Source organism: Neovison vison, chromosome 9, assembly GCF_020171115.1.
Source record: "Neovison vison isolate M4711 chromosome 9, ASM_NN_V1, whole genome shotgun sequence".
NCBI classification, from domain to species: Eukaryota; Metazoa; Chordata; class Mammalia; order Carnivora; family Mustelidae; genus Neogale; species Neogale vison.
In genome coordinates, this window is record NC_058099.1 from 27,019,840 (window position 1) to 27,046,795 (window position 26,956).

General features: G+C 46.4%; 1 protein-coding gene across 1 annotated transcript in view; it reads left to right on the plus strand.

The window, feature by feature from the left end:
- The window catches only part of ABCA1 (ATP binding cassette subfamily A member 1), a 128,367-nt gene that overhangs the window by 83,126 nt on the left and 18,285 nt on the right, over positions 1 to 26,956 (plus strand). The window contains exons 15-36 of the mRNA XM_044265222.1: positions 462 to 684; positions 1,672 to 1,893; positions 2,317 to 2,521; positions 3,533 to 3,646; positions 5,531 to 5,702; positions 6,738 to 6,869; positions 7,711 to 7,853; positions 8,048 to 8,185; positions 9,126 to 9,346; positions 10,711 to 10,783; positions 11,784 to 11,986; positions 13,342 to 13,390; positions 13,585 to 13,698; positions 14,765 to 14,913; positions 16,372 to 16,496; positions 17,527 to 17,625; positions 20,164 to 20,353; positions 21,430 to 21,524; positions 23,096 to 23,128; positions 24,204 to 24,309; positions 25,139 to 25,213; positions 25,659 to 25,828. Of these exons, the coding sequence (XP_044121157.1) occupies positions 462 to 684; positions 1,672 to 1,893; positions 2,317 to 2,521; positions 3,533 to 3,646; positions 5,531 to 5,702; positions 6,738 to 6,869; positions 7,711 to 7,853; positions 8,048 to 8,185; positions 9,126 to 9,346; positions 10,711 to 10,783; positions 11,784 to 11,986; positions 13,342 to 13,390; positions 13,585 to 13,698; positions 14,765 to 14,913; positions 16,372 to 16,496; positions 17,527 to 17,625; positions 20,164 to 20,353; positions 21,430 to 21,524; positions 23,096 to 23,128; positions 24,204 to 24,309; positions 25,139 to 25,213; positions 25,659 to 25,828 (3,051 nt within the window). The remainder of the gene's footprint in view (positions 1 to 461; positions 685 to 1,671; positions 1,894 to 2,316; positions 2,522 to 3,532; positions 3,647 to 5,530; positions 5,703 to 6,737; positions 6,870 to 7,710; positions 7,854 to 8,047; positions 8,186 to 9,125; positions 9,347 to 10,710; positions 10,784 to 11,783; positions 11,987 to 13,341; positions 13,391 to 13,584; positions 13,699 to 14,764; positions 14,914 to 16,371; positions 16,497 to 17,526; positions 17,626 to 20,163; positions 20,354 to 21,429; positions 21,525 to 23,095; positions 23,129 to 24,203; positions 24,310 to 25,138; positions 25,214 to 25,658; positions 25,829 to 26,956) is intronic.

Here is a 26,956-nt window from a genome sequence, read left to right on the forward strand (position 1 = left end):
AAGCTGGGACTTGGGCCTGGAGTTCCAGGGTCCAAATTCTGTGTCCCTTTGACTTCATGGCACTGCCTTTTCTGTTCTAGTTTGGAATCTGAATTATGACTGACCAGAGCTGCCTGGAGTCTATTTCTGGGTTATCTGTGATAAAAGTTGTGCAAGAAGGAGTTGGTTTTTAGGTTTTTGTTTTAATCTTTAAAAAAACCCCCACACCTCACAGTCATCTAGTGACTGAAGCAGGCCCCAGAGAAACTCGACTCAGCAGCATGTCGTTTGTCTAACTGTTAACACTACGCTGTGCTCCTCATGAAGCGTTTGATAACCTGTACATTTGGGATTCCAGCGAGCCTGCCCCTTGTTCACTGAGTCTCGGGGCTTCCTCTCTCATGCACGGCTGGGGGGCCTGGGGCTCTGAGCCTGAATCTCACTCCCTATAATTCTCCCCTGCCCTTCCCTGGGGCCTCCAGCTTCCTGCGGGTGATGAGCCGGTCCATGCCCCTGTTCATGACACTGGCCTGGATCTACTCGGTGGCTGTGATCATCAAGGGCATCGTGTACGAGAAGGAGGCGCGGCTGAAGGAGACCATGCGCATCATGGGCCTGGACAATGGCATCCTCTGGTTCAGCTGGTTTATCAGCAGCCTCATTCCTCTGCTCGTGAGCGCCACCCTGTTGGTGGTCATCCTGAAAGTAAGGCTGCCAGACTGGGTCCCTGGGGCCCAGGGACTTAGAAGCTGTGAGGAGAAAAGCAAAGATTATTTGGGAAGGAAGGGGTCAGACATGTCATCTCCAGTTTCCTGTATCTGGGGAGAGTGAGAGTGACTTACCCAGGGTCAACTCAGCTGGTTGGCAGCTGAGCAGGGCTGGAACCCAGGGCTTTTGCTTCTCACATAGGCATCCACTTACCTGCGCCGTGACGTCTGCCAGGCAGTGGTTCATGCAGCATCTGAGAGCTGTCCATCTCTTCAGATGTATTGGTTGGTGATTCTGCCAGAACTCCTAAAAACACTAATCAGAGGGATATGTATTATTGCAGAGTAGGTTTTTCTGGAAGCAGAGGCTGAGAGAGTTTGGTGCAGGGGTACTTATTAGGGATCAGCATCTATGGAAGGGATGGGGAAAGTGCAAGATTGAGCAGGGGAAGGAGTTGTGAAGCAGGATAGGGCCAATTCCACGGGCCCTTGGGGCATATACAGCTTACTGGAATTGTCCCTTGTTGAGCTCTGCTATCCAGGCCCAAGGCCTCCCACCCTGACATCCCAGACCTTGGGCCCCTCCATCAGTCATTGGAATCATGAGCCCCAGGGCCAGGCAGCTTTCTATGGCTGTAACAGACCCAGAGAAGTTGATATCTAGAGTGTGTCTGCTGTGGCAACCAGGCAGCACGTTCCCTCTGCAAGGGGCCCTGGGCAGTGCTGTTCTGTGCCACCCCATATAGTAATAGGTTTATATGCTAATCTTTCCTTACAATGATTTAAGGAAGTACCATGTAAAAGTAAGTGTTGTCAAAGAGAGGGAAGTATACTTAAGCTTCAGTTTCCTGGTCTGAACAGTGAGGAGCACTGCTCCTCCCTAATACCTTTCAAAGGAGTATAAATAAACCCTTTTTCCCACAGATCATGCGAGGACGTGCTTGCTTATTGAGGCAGTGCATTTAATAGGTCTCTTCCTTCCCAGTTAGGGAACCTGCTGCCCTACAGTGACCCCAGCGTGGTGTTTGTCTTCCTATCTGTGTTCGCTGTGGTGACCATCCTGCAGTGCTTCCTGATCAGCACGCTATTCTCCAGAGCCAACCTGGCGGCTGCCTGTGGGGGCATCATCTACTTTATCCTGTACCTGCCCTATGTGCTGTGTGTGGCATGGCAAGACTACGTGGGCTTCACACTCAAGATCTTCGTGGTGAGAACCACCTCTGGGAAGTAGCTGCATACAGCCACCCCTGGTGGTTCACCTCCCTCTCGCAGTCCAAGCTGAGAGCAGAAAATGAGAGTGTGTGTCCGTGTCCGTGTGTGTCTGTGTGCGGAGTGGTATGGGATTGCTGAGTCTTTGGGGCATCTTTGGAAGCATAAAATTCTAAAAGTTTTACGCTCTCTCATGCATGCATTTCTGAAATGTGTGTGCATAATGAGGGGTTATAAATAGAATCCTTTTATATGCTGCTGGTGAGCCCACTCCCCTCAAGGGATCTGTAGGTGAATACTTCCATATCTTGTAATTGATCCATTTTGCAAATTCAAATTTCTCTAGGTGGAATTTATATTAGAAGTGTTAGGAAACGAGAGACGAGGAGATGGATAAGTGACTTTTGCCTCTTTCTCACAGAGCCTGCTGTCTCCTGTGGCTTTTGGTTTTGGCTGTGAGTACTTTGCCCTTTTCGAGGAGCAGGGCATTGGGGTACAGTGGAACAACCTGTTTGAGAGCCCCATGGTGGAAGATGGCTTCAACCTCACCACTTCAGTCTCCATGATGCTGTTCGACACCTTTCTCTATGGCGTGATGACATGGTACATCGAGGCTGTCTTTCCAGGTACATGGAGCTTCCACACACCTTTAGCTTTCAGCTAGGGAAATATAATTCCTGGCTTCCGAGCTCTGCTGTGTCTGTGGTAGAATTTCTGCAGGGCCTGGAGCTCCCTGGAAATTGACTATGACTTAGCCCCACGGCAAGCAAACAGACCAAGGAAAAGCAGCTGCTGCTTACCACTGCTGTGGCCCTCATTTCTTGAGCCCTTTGTGCTGGTGCTGTGCAAAGTGTTGTGTAGACCAGGGGAGTTGCTCTTAGACCCATTTTTTTGCAAATGAGAGAACTAGGACTCAAGTTAACTTGCCTATGGACACATAGCTGGTCAGTGTTAGTGCTTGGAAGTGACCCCAGTTGGGTCATACTGGTTCACCTAGTCCAGGAGATTCCTCCTTCCAATGCTGGCCTAGTTCTCTCATTCTGTATCCCAGGATGAACCACCAGCAGAGTTCCCTGAGTACAGCTTGTGAAGAGTAATATATGTTGGCTTTAAGCCTTTATCTGTGATTTAATCAAATTAACATTCATAAGAATTCATTTTAGTTCTTCCCTTAATAAATCTCCTTGACCAAGAGTTGCCGTGGATACATTTTTGGATAGATCAAATTCTACGAGAATGAGGTTTAATTTTTTTCTGCTTCCCCTGGTTTTCCTCTGAGGGAGTGTATGTGGAATGTTCATTACCTCTACATGAGCTTCCTAAAGTGGATATGCAGTTTTGTATCCTGCAGATCTGGGTTCAGATTCTGAGTCCTTCATTTACTGGCTGAGTGACCTCAGTAGGCTACTTATCCTTCAGTTTCCTCATCTGTAAAATGGGACTGATAACCTGCCTTGTGAGGTTGTTTGACTATATAGTAGGTCTCAGGAGATGTGAACTCCCAGTACCCCACCTCCATTCCAGGGTGCCACTGCCAGAGGCTGTGTCAAGGAGGGAGCAGTTCTGGCTGGGATACCTCGGGAATGCTAGGATGTTCTGTGCTTGGCTTCCATCTTGGTTTTTATCTTTGCTTGCAGGCCAGTATGGAATCCCCAGGCCCTGGTATTTTCCTTGTACCAAATCCTACTGGTTTGGTGAGAAAAGTGATGAGAAGAGCCACCCTGGTTCCAGCCAGAAGGGGATATCAGAAAGTAAGTGCTACCAAACCTGCCCTCCCCTTAGCCTAAGTGCTTTTGCCCCCACTGTCAGGGACAAAGGATGGCTTTTGCCCTTTAGAGAGTCTGACACCACTCTAGGAGCAAAGAAATCACATACAGTGCATCTTTCCAAATTCTCCCATGACATTCATGTTCAGTGCTATTGTCGACTTATTGGGGAGTCGCTCTCTGGGTCCTTGAGGGACGTTGCGTTTGTTTTCTTGACTTCTAGGAAAGAGGCCCTGATAGATATATGAGCCTGTGTAGGCTGACACCAAGTGGCTATCAGAGCTCAACCTGTGCTTCTTGATGTTCTCACCCTTCATTACTCAGGGCCCTAATCCTCTCCTGGCTCCTGATTGTAGGTGGGGGTGCCCACAGTTTAGCAAACTGTCTTTTGGGCTCTTTGCTCTGGTTCTTGCAGAAAAACTATCTTTGTGCTAGTGTGGCTTCTTAAGTAGTTAATGAGTTCCTTTCTGCTGATCTCTTCTGTGCCTTCCCCAAGTTGCCAGTGGAAAAGTCTGCTGTTCTTAGACAACTACAACTGGCCCTTGCCCACTGTCCCAGCTTCTTCTCCTGCTCTTCCTACTCTTCTTACCCAATCTCCTCTTTTTTTTTTTTTTTTTTTTTAGATTTTATTTATTTATTTGGCAGAGATCACAAGTAGGCAGAGAGGCAGGCAGAGAGAGAGGAAGGGAAGCAGGCTCCCTGCTGAGCAGAGAGCCTGATGCGGCGCTCAATCCCAGGACCCTGGGCTCATGTCCTGAGCCGAAGGCGGAGACCTTAACCCACTGAGCCACCCAGGCACCCCTTACCCAAACTCCTCTTAACACCAGCCTTTGGATTCAGTCTCCTAGAACATGTCCTATTCTTCCACATCCCTATGCCTTTGTATGTACTCTGTCCTCTCACAGGAGAACCCTTTCTCTGACTTGCCTGCTTTCCTCCTCCTTCCTCAAGATCTAGTTCTGTATCCCTACCGCTGAAGTAGTGAGTGCTTCTGGATTCCTAAATAGCCAGACAGTTCCTCCTCCAAGATTTCATGACATTAAAAACAAACAAGCAAAAAGCCTTTCTATTTAAAATAATTATAGACTCATGGAAGTTGCAAAAAATAGTATTGGGGAGGTTTCCCTTATGCCTTTCATTTTCATTTCCCCCAGTGGTAATATCTTGCATAACTACAGTGCATTATTGAAACCATGACATTGACACTGATACAGTATGTAGACCTCCTTCAGACTGTAGAGTTTTATATGTACTCATTCATGTGTGTGCATTTAGTTCTGTGCACTTTGCCACATGGAGATTCATGTAATCAGCTCAGTCAAGATGCAGAACTGTTCCATTCAGACAGACTCCCTCATTCTGCCCCTTGAAAGCCGCCCCCACCTTCTTCCCCAGTCCCTGAGAGCTGTCAGCCACTACTCCTTTCTCCACATGGTATTTCCAGAATGTGATGTATTTCCAGAATGTGATGTAAGTGGAACCATATACTATGGGATATGATGTGTATCATATCCAGGCTGTGATGTGTATCAACAGTTCACTCCTTTTCCCTGCTGAGTCGTGTTCCATGTGCTGGGTATTCCACAGCTCTATGGCATCTTTAGATGTGTTTTTTAAACCGCTTTTAGCTTCCTGTGTTTTAATTGCTTGTCAAGTCTTTATAGATTGTGAATGTGCCTTTATCAGTGAATTCCCATCACCAACACTCCTGCCCAAATAGGCCCTAAATAAACGTTTGCCTGAGAAACCGGAAGTATCCATGGAGAGAGGACACTTGTGAGAGCACGAGCTGAGCCCCTGTGTCTTTGTGCTGCGCTCTTCAGTATTTGCCGTGGGTTCATTCCTATCCTGTCTTCTGTCTTCTGACAGTCTGCATGGAGGAGGAACCCACACACCTGAAGCTGGGCGTGTCCATTCAGAACCTGATGAAGGTTTACCGGGATGGCATGAAGGTGGCTGTTGATGGCCTGGCTTTGAATTTCTATGAGGGCCAGATCACCTCCTTCCTGGGCCACAATGGAGCTGGGAAGACCACCACCATGTAAGAGGAGGGTGTGACTGTCAGAGTCCGCTGTGGGCAGTTTCCAGAGTGCAGTTAGAAATCAGGATGCAAGGGCACTGCATTGGTCACTGGGGCAAGGGCAGCAGTGCTGAGAGGAGGAGTTGAGGAATGTGAGATATTATCTCATCACAAGAGTGCTTTCCTCACTGCCGGTTTTGGCTAGATATTTCCTCGGCCTGAAAACAGCCTGGCAACCCTCTTGGTGACCTTTCCCATTTGGTTCTCAGAATTCTGCCCTGTTCCTGGAACCCTAAGGCTGTGACAGCTCTGAGAAATGGTATTCTTTTGAGCTGGTTTTGTTAGAATTATGAAGTAAGAATATGGGAAGATTTGATATGTTGGAGGAAAGTAGTGATTTCCAGGAGCTCTGTCACTAAGGAGGTGTGAGAAACAGCTGGCCATGTACTGCCTTTTCTGGGACCATTAGAGACCTATAAAGACCTTATGACGGGCAGCTTCATGGGGGAGCATGGGCCATAAACACCAGAGTTAGCCTCAGTGACTTTCAATGCGGTCCCTCAACTATTGCCAAGGGTATATCTTTTCCTGTTTTTTTGTTTGTTTGTTTGTTTTTTTGTTGTTATTGTTAATGCAAAGTCCATATATGAACATTGCATGTTATTTTTAAAAGGTACACAAAAATCCTACTGCCTAACACAAGACACTACTTTTATCACTGAACAACTCTTTCTGGTTTGTCCATTTTTCATGGACATGATTTTAGACTTACAAAATGTATATTTCAAACTACTTTCCATTGCAAAGTGAAGTCATTAAAAAACACTTGTCCTGATACTGCCCTTTCCAACACATAGGCCTGCTCCTGGTTATCCACTAAAGCAAAGACTTGTTTGCTTTGTAGGGGTCAGTTCGGGTCTGTTAGGAAGGAATGAGGGTATATATAGGGGGATTGATGCCTCTGCTGTAGGTGCCCAGGCTCTGTGCCCTGGCATGGGGCATTTCCGGGGGAATGGGGATAACACTGACTCTTGCCTCTTAACCTTTTGCACTCAGGTCAATCCTGACTGGGCTGTTCCCTCCCACCTCGGGCACTGCCTATATCCTGGGGAAAGACATTCGCTCTGAGATGAGCAGCATCCGGCAGAACCTGGGGGTCTGCCCCCAGCATAACGTGCTGTTTGACATGTGAGTACCAGTGCGCACTGAGAAGCAGACCCCGCCTGCATGCGTGTGTCATAAGTCATGGGCGGAGAGGGACTTAAGCATTCTACCTTCTGTGAGGGTGGTGGGTCTTACCGCTCTGCACGGTGAGACCTGGTTGTCCTTACGTTTTAGGAGAAGCAGGAGGCGATTGTCAGGTGAGCTGACAGTCCAGCTGGTGGGTGAGCCCTTGGAAAATGGTGCTTTCCATTACTGACCCTTTAGGGGCCAATTAGCCGGTCCCTTCTCCCACTACACTCTGGCCCAGCATTTCCCGCTGAAGACATTGCTTCCTTTCAGGTTGGCCTATCTGTAATTCGGGCCCCTTCAGGGAGCCCTCATGGTGGAGCTGAGAAAGACCTGGGCTCTGTGACCTTGGGCAAGGACTTCTCCCCTTCTGGGTCCCTGTTTGCTCTTACCTAAATTGAACAACTCAGGTTCATGTTCTCCACAGGGACCTCCCTTCTTGCACATTCTGAGTTCCTAGAGGGGGCTGCTCCAGGTGAATTCTGACCAGATACTTGGTCGATGGAGCTGTGGGGTGAGCCCCTTGAGGGTCTGAGATTAAAAGTTGCAACTTCCTGATGTCTGGTGGCCAGGCCTGCTGGAACTAGGCTGGAACAGACCAGTCACATTGCAGCTTTGGCGTCTTCAGCAGTTCCAGTGGTTGCTTACAGTTGTTCTGTCTTGATTCTTCCTATTATTTTTCAAAAGTTGATAAAGTTAGAAAAGGTCAGGGAGGGGCAGTGGAAACGTGCCTGTTTTCTTCTGTTCTGGGTCAGGAAGCACTGTGGGGTATGGAGTTGACCTGCCCTTGCATCCCCAGGCTGACTGTGGAAGAACACATCTGGTTCTATGCACGTCTGAAGGGGCTCTCGGAGAAGCACGTGAAAGCAGAGGTGGAGCAGATGGCCTTGGATGTTGGTTTGCCACCCAGCAAACTGAAAAGCAAAACAAGTCAACTGTCAGGTGAGTTCCCCTTCCTCCAACACCCTGCCCCCATCATGGGAAAAGCAACAGCTTCCCCAGAGTCCCAGTGTAGGGGTGGGTGAGTAGGTCAGAAATGTGTCCCTGGCTTGTCCCTAGGTGGATGCCTCTATTTGTCTCTCAATGCCTCTGCTTTCGCTGTCTGGGGCCGGCCCTGGAATGTCTCTCTCTCACAGGCGGAATGAAGAGAAAGCTGTCTGTGGCTTTGGCCTTCGTTGGGGGATCCAAGGTTGTCATTCTGGATGAGCCCACAGCTGGTGTGGACCCTTACTCCCGCAGGGGAATATGGGAGCTCCTGCTGAAATACCGACAAGGTAGCTGATGTGTGTTTATCTTGAGGGAGGGAGGGAGAGGCTCTTGAGAGGTATGCCTGTGGCTGTGGCTCATGGCTGTTCTTGACAGAGCAGCAGAATTGCTTTTCAAGAGCAATAAGGGGCTTCTTTTCTTTTTCCTTTTTTTTAAATTAATTCATTTATTTGACAGAGATCACAAGTAGGCAGAGAGGCAGGCAGAGAGAGGGAGGAAGAGGCCACCTGCTGAGCAGAGAGCCCGATGCAGGGCTCGATCCCAGAACCCTGAGATCATGACCCAAACTGAATGCAGAGGCTTTAACCCACTGAGCCCCAGGGACTTCTTAAAGCTCTATGCTCACCCATGGTATGGATGTGGAAGGAAGGCCTGGTTTATAAGACACTTAACGTGTATTCCCTTCATTATCTTGGGGCTGGCAAGAAGAGAAATGGGGATAAGGGCATGGTCCCCAGAGCTACCTCTAGCTTAGAGCTTACAGTATCTATTGTAGCTGTGTTCCCTTTTAGACCGATGACTGAGAACAGAGGCTGTGTCTTTGTTTATCTCTGTCCCCAGCATGGTACTCTGTATATGTTTGTTGAAAGAGTGGATGAGCAGATGAGGAATATGGACTTTGGAGCCAGTTCCCGTTGGCCCTGAGACCTTGGAAAAGTCATTTAACTTGTCTCCCATTTCTTTGCCTACAATAACAGTAGTGCCTACCTCGCAGAAGATGTAGTTAAATAAGAACGCATGCAGGCCACCCAGCACCCTGCCTGGTATGTGGCAAATTCCCAGATAAATGTTCCTGTTCTGATTTCTGTGAGGGTGGCTTTGCTACGCAGGCTTCCAGATTCTTCTGCCTCAGTGGCCCCTGCTGATCTGTCTGTAGTTCCAGCTGCTTCTGTTGTTGAGAACCAATAGGCCTCACTTGTCCCACGTCCTTGTGTTTGTGCCTGGCAGGCCGCACCATTATTCTCTCCACACACCACATGGATGAAGCAGACATCCTGGGGGACAGGATTGCCATCATTTCCCATGGAAAGCTGTGCTGTGTGGGCTCCTCCCTGTTTCTGAAGAACCAGCTGGGAACAGGCTACTACCTGACCCTGGTCAAGAAGGATGTGGAATCCTCCCTCAGTTCCTGCAGAAATAGCAGTAGCACTGTGTCATACCTGAAAAAGGTGAGTTGTATTTTCGGTGCTGGGCTGGTGCCAGACCAGGGAGTCAGGACTTGTTTGGCTGGGAGTGGCCTGTCCACATCCACCCCACTCTGCCACTTGGGGGGTCACCGTCTCCCTGCACTGCGGTCCCTTTGGAGTCACCTTGTATTTCCTTTGTGGAAAGCTCAGGCCACATCTCTTCCTGCAGTCAGAGTGAGGTTGAATCACACATGATATTACTTATGAACTTTTTTTTTAAACTCCAGTCATCTCCAAGTGCAGAGCAATAGTGGGAGGGAGATATTGTGATTATTATCTCAGATTAGGGAAACGAGGCTTGTAGGTCACTGAGCAGGTAAATAACAGAGGTGGGACCAAACCCCAATAACCAGGTAGGTTTTCCTCTGTTCCACAGTACATGCCTGTGATTCATTTGTGTGCTGAAACCAGTGGCACCTAAAACATTGACATCCCAAACTTCAACTCCTATCTGCTTATTTACCTTTTAACTAGTGCCCGGTTACTCGAATTGTGAGGACCAGCAGCACTGGGACTATTTGGGAGCTTGTTAGAAATGCAGAAACGGGGGCGCCTGGGTGGCTCAGTGGGTTAAAGCCTCTGCCTTTGGCTGGGGTCATGATCCCAGGGTCCTGAGATCGAGCCCCGCATCAAGCTCTCTGCTCCGCGGGGAGCCTGCTTCCTCCTCTCTCTCTCTGCCTGCCTCTCTGCCTACTTGTGATCTCTGTCTGTCAAATAAATAAATAAAATCTTTAAAAAAAAAAGAATCTTTTGGGGCGCCTGGGTGGCTCAGTGGGTTAAGCCGCTGCCTTCAGCTCAGGTCATGATCTCAGGGTCCTGGGATCGAGTCCCGCATTGGGCTCTCTGCTCAGTGCTCAGCAGGGAGCCTGCTTCCCTCTCTCTCTCTCTCTCTCTCTCTGTCTGCCTCTCCATCTACTTGTGATTTCTTTCTGTCAAATAAATAAATAAAATCTTTAATAAAAAAAAAAAAAAGAAAGAAATGCAGAAACACAGGCCTAGCTCAGACTCACTAAATCAGAATCTGCATTTTAACAAGGTCCCCTGGTGGCTCAACAGAAATCAAGTTTTGAGAGGCCCTGAGCCAGACAACTAGGCAGGTGAATCCCATGCCTAGGAGGGTCAGTGAGTGCCTGGTGACAGCACTCAGTGGCCAGCTCTGTGCTGGCCTCCCATGCGCACAGCACACACGTGTCAGATGGGGGCTTCAGAAGCCACGGCTGCCCAGTCAGTTGCCTCCTAGGAGGAGCCACATGGTAGAGCCTCATGGAAGCCCTCCCTGGCGAAGGTGCTGGTGGCTGTACCTTGCTCAGTCCCTGACCCATTCTCACCTCCTTCTTTGCCATCAGGAGGACAGTGTTTCTCAAAGCAGTTCTGATGCTGGCCTGGGCAGTGACCATGAAAGTGACACGCTGACCATCGGTAAGGACTCTGGGGTTTCTTATTCAGGTGGTGCCTGAGCTTCCCCGAGCTGGGCAGAGTGGAGGCAGAGGAGGAGAGGTGCAGAGGCTGGTGGCGCTGACTCAAGGTTTGCTGCTGGGATGGGGCTGGGGGTTGGCGTGGGGGTTGGGAGAGGGTGCAGCTTGGTGGCAGATTGGCTTAATGCTTGCTGGGGAGCCCGGAGCTTGGTGTGGCAGCTGGCAGGGCAGTGTCCCCGAGAGGCTGACATAACTGGGGGTGGAGGATCTCCTGGGAAATAGATCGGCTGGACACCGGCGACCTGGGATGAGGAGCTGAGGGCCAAGCCCTGGGGAAGGGATTGGATTTCAGTATCTCAGGAGACTGAGAGACCAGGAGATGGAGAGCAGTCTGCTGGGTCTTCCTTTGGAGCTACATATAGGACACCAGTGTCACCAGTAACACCCATGGAGCAGAAGCCTTTACTGTGTCCATCTGTGCCCAGTCCTAATACTTGGCGTTTTCCAAGGAGATGTCTCCTTCCACAAACTGTTTGATTAGTCCCTTATTGACATAAAGAGAAGGAGCCTCCTTTAGAAGGTTAGGAAGGGTGAAGAATCATTTAATTTTTCTTTACTCAGGTTTTCCATGGAAGAATCTTAGAGTCCAGGCAATAGACACAAGACTTACAACCTCTGAAAGTCTTCCCTCCTTCCACCACCATTCCTTCCTTCAGCTCTTCTGTCCTTCCTTCCTCCCACCCACCCCCCCACCCCCCACAATGTACTGAGAACCTATAGTGTTCCTGGCTTTGGTGATCCAGAGGTGAATAAGACCTAGTCCTTGCCCCAGGAACTCTCAGGCTAGAGATGAACATGTGGAAAGACTTGAGTATCGGAAACGGGTATCATGTGTGGGCAGCTGGCCTCTGAGGAGTAGGCAGGGGGAGAAGGTGAGGCATGGCCGGCTCTTGCTGGGAGGCCTCTGAGCCGGCTGAGCCGTCTTTGTGCTTTGGTCCCTACAGATGTCTCTGCCATCTCCAACCTCATCAGGAAGCATGTGGCTGAGGCCCGGCTCGTGGAAGACATTGGGCATGAATTGACTTACGTGCTGCCCTACGAAGCTGCCAAAGAAGGGGCCTTTGTGGAACTCTTCCATGAGATTGATGACCGACTCTCAGACCTGGGCATCTCTAGTTATGGCATCTCGGAGACCACTCTGGAAGAAGTGAGTTCAGTGACTGACTATCGGAGTGAAGTAGGTTCCACAGTCCCAAGGCCAGACAGGTAGCCTCCTTTTCCCCCGGAGGAATAGGATTACCATGGAGCTGGTCATTTGAGTCCTTACATCATTGATTTTGGGGCATTATTGGCCACAGTTAACCCTTTAAAGTTGTGGTGGAAGATAGCAGGAGAGCAGTATTAGGATGGCTCCCTGACATGGCTGTGTTGTGGCCACGGATAGGAAAGAGCCAACATTTATGGAAAATCCATGTGTGCCTGGTGCTGAACTGGGTGTGTGGGGTTGTTTGTTTTAATTATTGTAGGGGCTCCTGGGTGGCTCAGTTGATGAAATATCTGGCTCTTGATTTTGGCTCAGGTCATTATCTCAGGGTCATGAGCTTGAGCACTGTGTCAGGCTCCGTGTTCAGCACGGAGTCTGCTTGGGAGTCTCTCTCTCTCCCTTTCCTTCTGTCCACCCCCACCCCTATCCCCCCACCCCGTTCATGCATACTCTGTCTCTTTAAATAAATAAAATCTTACAAAAATCATTGCAACTTAATATTATTCCCATAATAAGATGATAAAGTGGGCACTCAGGAATCTGAGCTAGGGTTCAGCATTGAGGGTTTGGGCTACAAAACCCATGCTTTCTTTACTGTGTAGCAGCATCACCTCCCTTTAGAGATCACAGCTTCATAAACCTGGAGTGCTGGAAAGGATACAAAAGTTGTCTGGGCCATTGGTCCCCAAGCTTGGCCATACAGAGAAATCATCTGTGGGGTTATTACTGACGATAGAAATTCTGAGTCCTCAGCGCCAGGGTCTTTGGATCAGAATTTGTAGAGGTAAGACCTCTACGTCAGTGCTTTTATTACATGCTTTCTGGGCCGTGGTCTGTAGTTCAGAGTTTAGAAATCATTGGCTAGTTCACATTCTCTTATGATGTTTGAGTCTCTGCCATACTATTTCTAGTAATAGGGAACCCATCATCTTTTAATCATTTGGTCTTGGATGACTTATCACAATGCTGGCCTACTCAGAGATCTGGGGGCCATCCACCTGAAATAACCCACCTAACATGCTCCCCTGTAGATTCAGGACACATTTCTTCTCTGGTGTTCTAATGTCCTACCTTTAATTTGAAAATGATTGTCTGGATTGATAGTTCTCACAACTGGGGACGTGTTCTCTGGTGAAGAATGCCTTCACTCCCAAGTGACTGGCAAAGTATTACTGATAAATGCAGCTTTTACTTTTTGTCTTCAGGGGCTAACAAGCCACTCAGTAATGTAATAATCATGGCGGTGATGGTTGCTCTCATCACATGGTGCTTATACTGTTCTCACTCCCATTTTTCAGATATTTCTCAAAGTGGCTGAAGAGAGCGGGGTGGATGCGGAGACCTCCGGTAAGCCTCTGGGGCAACTGTACGCTCTCTGGGCAGTGCCTCCTGTAGGCTGTCTTAGCTCACCAGTAGTGTGCCTTTCCCTTTCACTTGTTTTCTCCCATTCTTATTTTTAGTGTATATATTTGTGGCAGATGAGGATGGCTTGTTTTATTACAAATAAAATAAAATGTGGAATTCTTTCCTTTTGCCTGCAGATGGCACCTTGCCAGCAAGACGAAACAGAAGGGCCTTTGGAGACAAGCAGAGCTGCCTTCGCCCATTCACTGAAGATGATGCTGTTGATCCTAATGATTCTGATGTAGACCCAGGTCTGTTTGGGCGAGATTTGTGTCCCATTGTTTGAAAGTGAATTCTTGCCTAGTATACTCCCGCATTTCCTTTTAACAAATGGCCTTGAGCATGGATGATAGATGCCTACAGGGTCCAAAGGGAAGTGGGAAGTTGAAAAAAGCTGCATTCCTTACAGCATTGGGCAAACTATCAAACCTGAAGGATCCCACCCTCCTCACTTTCTTCATTTAGTTGAGATCTTTCACTTGAGACATGTATAAAAGGACGGCCCCTTAGTCTTCTGAATCCATTGATTATCTTTTCTGTGCAGACCCAGTTTCTTGCCTAGATAAGGTGTTTAAATTGTTAAATAAATATTCTTTGAATGGGTGAATGATTTTTTAACTAAGTCACCTTTTAGAGCTAATTGTACCTAAGACTTAGATATTCTGGTAGAGTGTGTCCCTGTGTGTTTAACTGAGATGGAGAAAGGGAGGCAAGAAGTCAAGCAAATATTGGTAAGATGTGAAAGCACTTCAGTTAGGAATCATTAGTTTAGAACAAGGATTTTTGTACAATTTTATACAATTTTGAGATACAGAAACTTTTTTGGCTCTCCCAGTCCTGCTCCTATGAGTGTGTGGCCCTCATGTTTTCTGTGATTTCAGACATTATCAGTACTTACATCATTTGAATATGTCCACCTTTTACCAAAATAACAGATGGTAGGCAAATCAGCATTGTCTGTTTTCAATTCTGTCAGCCAAATGCATGGCTTGTCTCATAGAATATTCTATCAAGGATGACGTGGTTCATCTGAATGACTTGATGTACAACAGTTATGTGTGAACACTTCTCTTCAGTTGTCTCAAGGCACCTTCATTTTCTGCACTTCCCACACAAGAGCCAGAAGGCAGAAAGTGCCACTGTTGGACATCTGGGGTCCTAACTTTTCCTGGGACAATAATTTGTTACGAAAGCCCTTGACTTCTGAGAGACTTTGGCTTTCAAACACAAGCCTCCATGAGGATGCTGGAGGGAGGAGCATGGTAAAGTCAAAACTGCCTCAGATAATAGGTGACCTTTGGTGTTGGCTTCCTGCAGAATCCAGAGAAACAGACCTGCTCAGCGGGATGGACGGCAAAGGCTCCTACCAGGTGAAGGGCTGGAAGCTCACACAGCAGCAGTTTGTGGCCCTTCTGTGGAAGAGGCTGCTGATTGCCAGACGGAGTCGGAAGGGATTCTTTGCTCAGGTGACAAGTGCTGCTCCAGGCCAGCGACTCTGGCTTCATGGGTGGGCTGCGGGCTCCCTGACCAGTGAAGGCAGGAGAGGGTCGTGGGTATGGGATAGATGCTGGAGCCAGATTTTTTGTCTTTCAATCCCAGTCCTGCTTCCTGTCACTCACGCATCTGTGGGCAAGTTACTTCTCTGTGCCTCCTTGTCCTCATCTTTAGAAATGAAGATAACGTGCCTGTGACGTAGGGTTGTTATGAGGTTTCAAATGAGTGAGTGCTTAGAGTGGGCCTGGCATTTAGTAGTGCTGTGTGTGTGTGTGTGTATGAGTTTTATGGTAGAGGATGGCGTAACAAGGACAGAGTTTAGAAACATTCGCTGAGCAAATTCAGTTTTCATAACCTGAGATGCACTTGACATACAAACTTCTTGGAATCGTGACTTTTCTGTAAGTCGATGTTTAACTGAGAATTGATAGAAAGGTGGCCAGACAGGTCAGAAGAAAATGGGCAAACAGAAAAGACTCATTACACTGTTGCCTATGTGTTGGTGTTTCCATGCTAAGGCACTTGGTCAGTAGGGATAAAGTTATCCTGCTGTATAAAATCGAGAAGTACAGAGACAGCATCTGCAGAAATTCTTCCCTGCAGACTGTGCGGATAATACAGAGAGTATGAGTTTGGAGCACAGAGACCTGGGTTTGAATTCTGGTTCTGCCCCTTACTGGCTGTGTGACCTTGGGCAAGTTACTTAGTCTCTCTGAGATCAACTACTTTATTTTTGATTGGTGATAGGGTTGGAACAATAATGAACTGAGATAATTGTCATATAGTATTTTCTCAGAAAGAAGGATTTAGGTAATGACGCTTTTGGAGGCCATTCCATGGTGACAGGGTTTGCTGTACCCTTTCAGAGTGTGGGATCTGACTGGGTCAGTTATTCTGTAGATTACAGGTGAGATTACTGAGGCCACAGCGGGAGTGACCTCCCATGGATACACTTGTGGCAGACACAGAACCAGGCTTTGTGGTCTTCTGGATCCTGGTGCAGGGCTGGTTCTGTTGGCCTTTCTCTGAGCTGAGCTGGGCTCATGGCCCGTCGTGGTCTTTCTTGGGTCTTCAGAGGGAAGAGGGCAGGACCCAGTGTTCTGAGTCCCCTGACATGTGACCACCATTTTCTCTATAAAGTTTTGAGCTTCATGTCTCTGCTGGGTGACCACAGCCTCTGGTTTTGTGCTGTCAGCTTCCAGAAATGGCCTGGAGGGAGGAGGTTTTGGTTTCAGGATCTGCTGCTACCCACCTGCCATGAATGACTTGGTGGAGCTTTGTTATGGTCCTGTGGCACTCACTGCATGCTGCCTGGTCCGAGAGGCTGGCTGGACTCTAGGGACTTGTGCCAGACCCCTTTCTCTGACATTTGCCCCCCCCCCTTTTTTTTTTTTTGCCATTTCCTTTCCCCCTCTCTCCCCTGGTTGTAGATCGTCCTGCCAGCTGTATTTGTCTGCATTGCCCTGGTGTTCAGCTTGATCGTGCCCCCCTTTGGCAAGTACCCCAGCCTGGAACTTCAGCCCTGGATGTACAACGAACAGTACACATTTGTCAGGTGTGTGTTTGCCTTCTGTGCCCCAGGAGAGAAGAGAGCTCAGGCAGACCAAGTGTTGACACTGCTGAGGGCCTAGGGGAGGTGGACTCAAGAGTCACAGGGTGGGTTGGATTTTATCAGCTGTTCTAAAGCCCCGACACAAACTAATATCGTATGCAAAGAATGGCAGCGAACTGAACCTCCACTAACAGACCCACCTCTCTTCCTGCTTTTGAGCTCCTTTCTTTTTATTCTGCTGTCATTGGGAACGGTCATCGGTGTTTTACCTAAATAATCTGTCCTTGCAAAACATCTGTGAGGAAGCTATAGTCCGGGGGCTTTTCATAGCTATGTTTTAATTTTGTTGTTTTGTCCCAGGGCTTCTGTACATGGTCACAGCTTTACACCTCCAGATTCTTGTTTGCACAGTACATTTTGTGTATTTATTGTGTTACAGATATTAAAGAGTATTCTTTAGAGAATGCTAGCTACTCTGTAACAATCCAGTGCTTCAAACAAAGGGAAAAAGGAATTTCTCTACTTACTTCCACAGAAATTTTCCTCAGTCTTGTAATATTTGTAGACCTTTAGATGGGGAGAAGTATCTCAGTGACATAAAAGGGAAGCTTTTATGAATACACAAATCGGTTCTTCCTTCTCTAGCCCTGTGTTTCTTCTTGTTTGGATCACGTTTCATGGATAATTCTGAAAGTATTTTTGAAAAACTGGTTCTTCACGAATTCCTTCACATTAAAGAAGTACAGATAGATAGATAGATGTGCATGGGTGTTTATACATGTGTGCACACCCATATGCACAGCTCCATTCATTACAACTTACACAAGCTGATAGGGCTGTCCCTTACCTTGATCTCAAATACACAATCAGTGTCCGCTCCTTTTGGGTACATTTTGTATTTTGCTCATTTCAGTTAAGAGCACTTGGCACACAAGAAGTGCCTAATAAAGTGTTCCATTCAGAAGAACAATTCTATTTCCCAGTTCCTGGTTTTAATGAATCGCTGAGCTGGCTGCCTCTCATGTACCCACAGTAATGATGCTCCTGAGGACTTGGGCACCCAGGAACTCCTGAATGCCCTCACCAGACACCCTGGCTTCGGGACCCGCTGTATGGAAGGAAATCCAATCCCGTAAGTGCCCCTTGAGCTCTGAGACCCTTGATCTCTGGGTTGTCTTCTGCTTCTTACCTGGTTCGATGTCTGCTGTATTATGTTTATCAGCTATGATAGATGCCACATGGTGACTAGGATCATTTGTCATTTGAAGCATTTTTTATTTTTAAAAAACTGATGTAATAACCTAACCAGAATCTAGGAATGAACAGAGCCAACTAGGAGAGTTTTCTATCATCCTGCAGAGCAAAATCACTACAGATATGTATTTGCTGCTTTAGAGATTAATATTTAATTCAAATAGCACTTTGTACAGATCCAGTGCTTTCCCATTCTTCCCTTCTGCCAGCTCCTGTACCTAAAAGCAGAGATAAGCTGCCATTATATAGAATTTTCAGTTTGATTTATCAGCTACTTCACTTTACCAACCTGAAAACGTGTTCTATATTATTGTGTATAAAAATGGATATTTTCTTCTTTTGGGGTTGCATATTTTTATACTTTCCTTCAAAATCCTTTTTAGGGAAGTAGGTAGTATATGGATAAATGCAGTGAAATGCCTGTGTCTTTAAGTGGGCTGGGGGGAGGGGTGTGTGGAGGTCTTCATGCATAACAACTGTGAAGAGAGGTGAGTTTCCAAGTGACCCAAGCCAAGACCCATGAAGGTTCCAGGCTCAGGTAGAATGAGGTTCTGGCTCAGTTATAACACAGACTTGGAGGAATTATAGAGAGTGTGGAAGGTATAGGAAGATTGGAGAAGGACTAACTTGAATTCCAGGTTTTAAAGGGAAGTTACTGACTTTGCAAATGGACAGACCAGTGAGCCAGGTACCTGGGCATGCAAGGTTTCAGAGCAGTTTTCTAGATTGATAACTACCATGTCCTTGCTAGCTCTTATTATTGGATATTTACTAAACATTTGCTGGTACTTACTGCTTCATGGGTAAGTAAGCCCTAGCAGCCAATATCAGTTCCTAAAGAACGAAATGACTGTGATGGAAAAGGGCATGGGGACATCCTCTCTGAGGTCACAAGACTTTTGACTTTTGACATACCTGCATGTTTCATAGGGGAGGTAGAAGAATGAGATAAGGTGCAGTCATTATACACTGCTGCTGAGTAGTATGGACTCAGATAAGTGGCAGCATAGAAGGAGCTGGGTCTGGGCTCAAGGCTAGACAGGTTCAGACAGCAGAGGTCTTGTCCCTGCTGTCAGAGGATTCACAGGGTTGGGGCAGAGCACCGCTGTGTGTGTATGTGTGTATGTGTGTGTGTGTGGGGGGTGATGGAAGGTCTCCATTCTGGCAGTTTTTCCTGAATTTGCATTCTAGATTTCACCAAAAGGAGTACAACTGAGGGAAGTTTGACTGGGACATTGACTGTGGCATTGAGCTTTGTCTCAGCCAGTCATCTTGTGAAGTTTTTGGAGTATGAGCGCCATGTCTTCCTTTGACATTTCCATCAAGTTACAGTGCCTTAGAGAGAACTAGAGAGCAGTGCACAGATTTTGATGTTTTTAGTACATAGAAGAATAACATAAAGAGTGTGGCTATGCATTGTAGAACCTTGGAACTGGAAGGGATATTAGAAATGACATGTTTCAACATGCCATTTTGTACTTTTATTTTACTGGTGGAGAAGATAAGACCCAAGAGGGCAAGCGTGTTGGTGATGGTCCACAGTGATTCGGAGCTCGTGTCAGGCGTAAAGGCCTCGTGATCCTTGCAGACAACCTAGCGCTTCATGTACTAAGCACCCTCACTGCGTCCCCTGCAAACCCCAATTCTGTCGTCATTTTAAGCCATAAAGTGAATCTTGCCATTCTGTGCCAGATTCAGGGAACATTGAGCATAAGGCGCAGACTCCTTCCCAGGCCCACGTCATCTGGCACCGGCTTCGCTCCGCCCGTCATCTCCCATCATTCTCCCTCCTACCGCATCCCGTCCCAGCTCACTGCCTTCCTGCTGTTCCTCAAACGTGGGAAGTTCTTTTCTTTTCAGGGACTTTGTACTTATACTTTCTATTGCCTTTGCCTGTAGTGTTTTCTCTCCCCAAATCTTTCCCTGGCTGCTGCTTTCTGATCGTTCATGCCTTGGAAGAAGTATCACCCTCCTAGGAAGAAGTAGTGTGTCTTCCCCTGATCCACTGTTCTCTTATTTTGCTTTATTTTTGGCTAAGTGACATTTGCTTATTGCCAAATCCCTCTAAAGGAGGGACTTTATCTTGTTCACCCCAGACTCTCAAATATGCAGAACACTGTCTGGCACATAGTATGTGCTCATTGAATATTTACTGAGTGAACAGAGGGGCAAGAGACCAAATGCTGGCAGACTGGATTGCCTGGAGTTTGGTACATGAGCGTTTAGGGCCTCTTTGTGTTCCTTCATCCTTAACTGTAAAGTGAGTTTGCAGCTTACAGGTCTGTGGGGAGAGCAAACAAATGGTGAGGGCACAGATGCCCGTTTCTGGTTGTTATTGATTGGTCTGTGCTCCCGAGGCTCCAGGAAAGTCCAGGTCCTCTCAGGTGATGCTACCTTTGATGTCCTCCCTTTGCAGAAACGTGCCCTGCTCCGTGGGGGAGGAGGAGTGGACCACCGCCCCGGTCCCCCAGACCATCATGGACCTCTTCCAAAAGGGGAACTGGACGATGGAGAACCCCTCACCCACCTGCCAGTGTAGCAGTGACAAAATCAAGAAGATGTTGCCCGTGTGTCCCCTGGGGGCAGGGGGGCTGCCTCCTCCACAGGTGAGTCGCTCTCCGTGTGACTGAGCAGATGGCAGTGCAGGCGGGCTGGGAGCTTCTGTTGGGGAGGAAGGAACGGCTGACCTATCCTGTCAGGGGGTTGTCTTTCAGTCTTGAGCTTAATTCTTATCAGAATAGCATGTGGGTTTTGAGGGGAAGGGACTTGGTCTGAAAGTTCCTACACCTTAGTGTAACTTGTTTCTCTATTTTGAAAAGTCAGCCTAGCTTACTTACTTGTTTGAGTTAAAACCAGATCTCAGCACTCTGGATCCGTGGGCTGTGGAAGGCACAGTCTGGTTTCTCCCACTGAGGTAATGTGACAGAATATCTTGTGACAGACCCGTCTCCATCCTGCTTGTGCCACAGATGAGCTGGTGACCTCAGACAGGCCGCTCAGCCCCTGGGCCTGTTTCCTCACCTCTGAATTAGGGAGGCTGGCCCATGAGACTTCTGTGGGTCTTAAAACTCTGACAGTCTCTGAGACTGTGAGTGTGGGGGGAGCAGTTCTGAGCCTTTTTCTGAGAACAGTTTCAGGAAGAGGCTTGCTTGTGATCTCCCTCTGTTGCTTTATCAGCATCTAGGTTGCAGGGTGAGGACAAGCAATTGTAAATGGGTGTGAGAACTTGAGTCCTGGTTACTTCTCTTTAAAATAACAGTGTATCTAACAAATAATACATTATATGTTAATAATAAATAGATTAAATAATGGTGTATCTATTCATCAATTTAACTCTAATGAACCAAAGAAGTCACCGGGCGTAGTCCGTGATACTGCTCCCTTAGAGCCTCGGTGACTGTAACAAGTCATGTTCCACTGTCTATTGTTGAGTATCTCAGAATAATTTCCTGGGGGACATCTTGGTTTGGCATAAGTGAACGGCCAGTGGTGAGGGCAGAATGGACTAGGCCTTGGTGTTTGGCTGATGGCAGCACCTTGGCTCTGTGGGCAAGGTCTGGTCACACTGTGATCCATGACCAAGAAACATGTGTCATTGTAGTCCTTAATCTTTTTCTTTCTTTTTTCCTGTTTCAATTGTGGTCCATAAAGACATTTGTGCTTGTTTTTTCTATGATGACAGAGAAAACAGAACACTGCAGACATCCTTCAGAACCTGACGGGAAGAAACATTTCAGATTATTTGGTGAAGACCTATGTGCAGATCATAGCCAAAAGGTCATTATTTACTAAACTTGGCCCTTTTTTCAGCCCTGAATAGGGGAATTAAATGTTTAAAAATTGCTTAGTTCTGGGGAAAAATATCAAATTTTGGCCTGATGTTGGCTTTTGGAAGTTTAGGATATTCTCCCAACCTAGAACAGATAAATTTTTTGAAGTTTTAATTGTCAGCATCAAGGTAAGGCAGCCTATATCATTGTAGGGTTGTGCAAGAGAAAAATTCCGGAGAGCAGATGTACAGTATTGTGATTATAGTTAGCAATACCAAATTATAAACTCCAAAGTTGCGAAGAAACTAAATTTTAAATATGCTTACCACAACAAAAGGGATGATGATTTCAGGACATGATGGAGGTACCATGGTAATCCTATTATAATATCTAAATATGTCTTATCAGACTGTTATACACCTTAAACTTATATCGTGTTCTATGTCAGTTATATGTCAGTAAAAAAGTAAATCTGGCTTCAAATTTGAATTCTGTTACTTACCATCCGCTTTACCAGGAGCAGCCAGTTGTCCTTGAAAAAGTCTTCATTTGTAGAGTATGTGATATTCGTACTATTTTGTGGTTGCTCTTATTATTTTGTGTGTAAATTAAATGACATTGATATGTATAAAGTGCCTCTCATGAGTGGAATGTGTGGTAATGTGGACGATACGTGGCATTATGAAGTGAGCCCTGGGCCAGCTCCGTGGCCTAACATGGCTGTGGAGATTTGGAACAGCCCCGAAGTTTCTGAGGCTATCAAGGCACAGTGTTGAATACTTACTTGATGCCCAGGAAATGTTTGTTCTGGTCTCCTTTTGGTTTGTTAGGCTTCTCTGTTAGGTGTTCTCAGTAACTTTAAATGACAGGGGTATGCTTCAAGAAAGAGGCAGAACGTTTCCACGTCCTCCATAGTTGATGTATTACCTTGAATTCAGTAAGTTTTGGAGCACCTGGCTGGTTAAGTGGGTAGAGAAGGTGACTTGTTTTTAAAGATTTTATTTTTTTATTTGACACAGAGAGAGAGAGATCACAAGTAGGCAGAGCAACAGGCAGAGAGAGAAGGGGTAGCAGGCTCCACACCTAGTAGAGAGCCCAATGTGGGGCTCAGTCCCAGGACCAAGAAGAGATCATGACCTGAGCCAAAGGCAGAGGCTTAACCCACTGAGCCACCCAGGTGCCCCGAGAATGTGACTCTTGGTCTCAGAATCTCACAGACTCAAGATTCACATTGGGCATGGAGCTTCCTTAAAAAGAATTAAAAACAAAACAAAACAAAAAAAAGTTTTAGTTCAGTCACATCTTTGTCTGTAAGGTGGTTTTTGAAGTGGTTTAATCCAAAGCATGATTTTCATATAAATAACAAGGTTTTAAGATGGGGAGAAGGAAAGACCTAGTGACTGGGGTGGATGTCCTTCTATGCGTACCACCCCTGCCCAAGACTGATCACAGGATTCTTTCTATCCTGGCTTGTCTCCTCAGGTAGATAGTAACTTCTTTTGTATCATCAGGAATACAGGAGTACGATCAATGTTTCTTTGAACTGATTTTTCGTTTCTTTTTCTTTGGCTTCTGCAGTTTAAAGAACAAGATCTGGGTGAATGAGTTTAGGTAAGTTGATCTCTTTCTGTGCTAGCCCATATTTTGTCTGGACTCCTGTAGTTCAGAAGGATGACTTTGATACTGGTATCTCGGGTCCCAGCAAGTTGGGATGTGGGGATTGTTTTGCCCTTGGTGTTTCTGCTCAGTGCTCAGCTGCTGCTTTAGATGCCCTTGAAACATGTAGCATTCTGATCCCCATGAGGAGATTCAGTGGTTCCTTGAAGGTCTCTAGGGATTTAGCGGGGAAGCACAGTGTTGGAAGGGAAATACCTTACTCTATTTATACTTCCCCTCCTTCCCCTCTTCCCCTGCCCAAATCAGATTCCCAGTGGGCCCTGAGGACTCCAGAACAATTTCTCAGGCCTTTAGAATGAGACCAAGAAGGTCTTGGATGAAATAAGAGGCATCAAAGCTATTTCCACAGTATTTGAAATTCTCTCTCTTTCTTGGTTTTGAAGGAACAGGTGGCACTAGGGAAGAAAGGCAGGAACAACCCTTGAAGCCAGTTTGTCCTTCTAGAGAACGAGATGCCTTATATGGCTGCCTCAAAACTTAGCTCTGTCACTGTTGCCCACCTTCCCTCTTTTCCTTTTTCCCAGGGGCCAACACCCATAGAACTCTGCACAGAGCAGATACAGACTGGGGCCCCTAAAGTGCCTTTATGCTAGGAAAGTCCCATGGCCTGTTTCTAAGCCTCCCTAGGCTACTCTGGTCACTGTTCTCCTCTAACTCCCCGTCTCCTTGCCTTGACACTCAGAGACCCATGTGGAAGGGCAGACTGGGGTCAGTGGGGGAGGGCGCGGGGAGGGGAAGGAGGAGCATCTATGAGATGAAAGACACCTCACTCTGTGTGTAATCCCAGAGCAGCAGCTCCTTCCCTACTGTTCTTGGGCAGTAGCCCTAAGAATCAAGAGATTGCCGGAAGACATCAGAGGAGGCCAAGATGAAGCTCTCTCCAAGTCTAACTTTGGTCTTGCTTCGAATAAACATTCACCTCCATGATGCATACACTCCTTCATGTGATGTCTCCTGCTGAATGATACTGTGTATGGCTCTGTCTTCTAATGTCAGGCTGTCCTTTTAGGTATGGAGGGTTTTCCCTGGGTGCCAGTAATTCTCATTCACTTCCTTCAAGTCAAGAAGTTAATAATGCCATCAAGCAAGTGAAGAAGCACTTGAAGCTGGCCAAGGTAGGTATCCATCCTAGGACATGTCAGAAAGATGGGCCCAGCGTTGCCACTAAGTGGGAGTAGTTGGCAGGTACATCTAATCACCTTGCCACTTACTGTTTTTAGGACTGAATACAAAGCCATTATTGGTGTCTACTGATCTTGCACCAGCCAAGACTGAGCTATTCACTATATATTTAATATCTAAAAACATAGATCAAAAAAAAAATTCAGAGGTTTAAAAGCTCTCAGTATAACTTCCTTTATGAATTTAGCCAGTAGGTAAATAAACTGGGCTTCGAACATACTTACCTGAAACAATCACTGGTTACAAAGGAAAAGAATCATTTCCTTTACACTGGTGGCAGGACCTCATAGGCTCTCACTTCATTTCTCCGTGTTTTGAGTTTCCCGTTTTCTAAATGAGAACGAGGGCTCCGCGGGCCTGGATTCCAGGATCATGGTATCCATAATAATCCTAGAGTCTATATCTCCAGTTTTGAGGCCCACATCCCATGTGTCCGACACATCTGCCCACTGGGCCTAGTTCTAGGTCTTTAGAGGACCCCTGGGGAACACTTTGAAAGACGCTCCCCACCCAGTTAGGCAAGACCTCTGCCCCTAGCAACTTGGAGTCCCAGGGTGTCCCTGTGATTCTTTCAAAACTTGTGGTTTATGGCAACACCAATGCTTTAGATTTCTGGTCACTTGTTTCTCGGGCTCCCGTCCTGCTGTAGTTTCCCGTCTTGCTCGGCTGAACAAGGCAGTAACGATGTTGCCCTTCACAGGTTGTCCTGTTGCCCTTACCTTGTGAACCATCCCAACTGAGGCAGGTTTCTGTTGTTCACAGGGCAGTTCTGCCGATCGATTTCTCAGCAACCTGGGGAGGTTCATGACAGGACTGGACACGAAAAATAATGTCAAGGTGAGGCCCTGTGTTCCGGTAGCTTCTTGATGAACAGTAGTACTAAGTATTTTCAGCTCCTAATGTTGATAGGCATATTCGGGACAGAAAAGAGCAGGCTACTAATTTTACCATGGAGCCCAGACAGTATGGTGATAAAGAGAATTGGCTTTCCAACAGATGTACCAACTGAACCGCTGTGACCTTGACCAAGTTACCTAGCCTATTTAAGCCTCCATTTCCTAATCCAAGAAACAGAGGCAGGAGTCATGTTTTAAAGATGTGGTAAGGATTGAGTGAGTTGAAGATCAGAAGTAGCGCAGTGGCTGCTGTTACCTCTTTGCCATGTTCTCTGACCCTAATGTTTTCTCTTGGTGTATGGAATTCCAAAAATGTCTTGCATGTGCACCGACCTCCAGGAGCAGGATTTGGAAGCATTACTTTGTACCTGGCATCTTTTATTCAGGTGTGGTTCAACAACAAGGGCTGGCATGCCATCAGCTCTTTCTTGAATGTCATCAACAATGCCATTCTCCGGGCCAACCTGCAGAAGGGAGAGAACCCCAGCCAGTATGGGATTACGGCCTTTAACCACCCCCTGAATCTCACCAAGCAGCAGCTCTCAGAAGTGGCTCTGTAAGCATGGCTGTATCTAACTGGGTGTGGGTGAGGAGAGGAGAAGCTGTTGGTGGGACCACCATGTTGGGGAGGGAAGTGTGAAGCAGCTTGTAGAGTACCAGCTGAGGATACAGTTAATTATGAATTCAGGTTCTGGGCAGAAAATGATCGCTTTATGAATTGGCCAGCAGGGATTAAACTGCAGAAGATCAAGGATTTTGATGGATAAAAACCATTACATGTAGGGAATTTATATAAAGTGAAATTGTCAGTAAAATCCTAAAATAATTTAACTCATCATTAACACAGTGTTTAAGAGAAAACCAGCTCTTTTAGTTTTGAAACCACTGTTTGTAAACTTGGTGAAACATGCTTTTATCAGCTTGTCCTATTAATTCCTGAATCAAGCTTGTGTGTGTGTGTGTGTGTGTGTGTGTGTGTGTGTGTGTGTGAGAGAGAGAGAGAGAGAGAGAGAGATGTTTAAAGCCAGTATGATACAGTTTAAAGTGCGTAACCTTTGGAATCATAGACATCTGTGTTTGACTCTGGTTTTTATATTTCTAGATGTATGGTGTTAAATGAGGCAATTCATGTAAATTGCCAAGTCCAGCACTCAGCACATTGTTGATATTCAGCACATGTTAGATTCTTTCCTGTGTACAGCACGTGGCACAGCTCTTTCTGTTTAACTCCTGTAGAATACCAATATATACCACTAGGATCTTTATACCAAGTTTATATAATATTAATGCATATAAAAATAGTTTATGTTATACCTGTTTAGTGGACTTATAACTATGCTCCTTTAATAGAATCTGATAGAATTTTTGCTGTGTGTTAGATCGATATGCTACACACTATTGTTTTCAAATTTATTTATAGAGAAAAATTATTTGAATAGTTTCATCCTAATACTTCTGCTTTATTTCATTTTTCAGAGTACACTAGTCCTATATGTGTGAACATTTACAACTTAATGCTCTTCTGGGTCAAGAACAGAAGCCCAAAGTGAATGTCATTTGGCCATTCTTAGACTTCCCTTGATAATTTCATTATGGCAGTGGATTCTTTTTTACTTCATTGAAATTAGTTTTGCATTTTAATTATTAGGGTTTTTTTATTTGAAAATAATCATCTTTAACACTG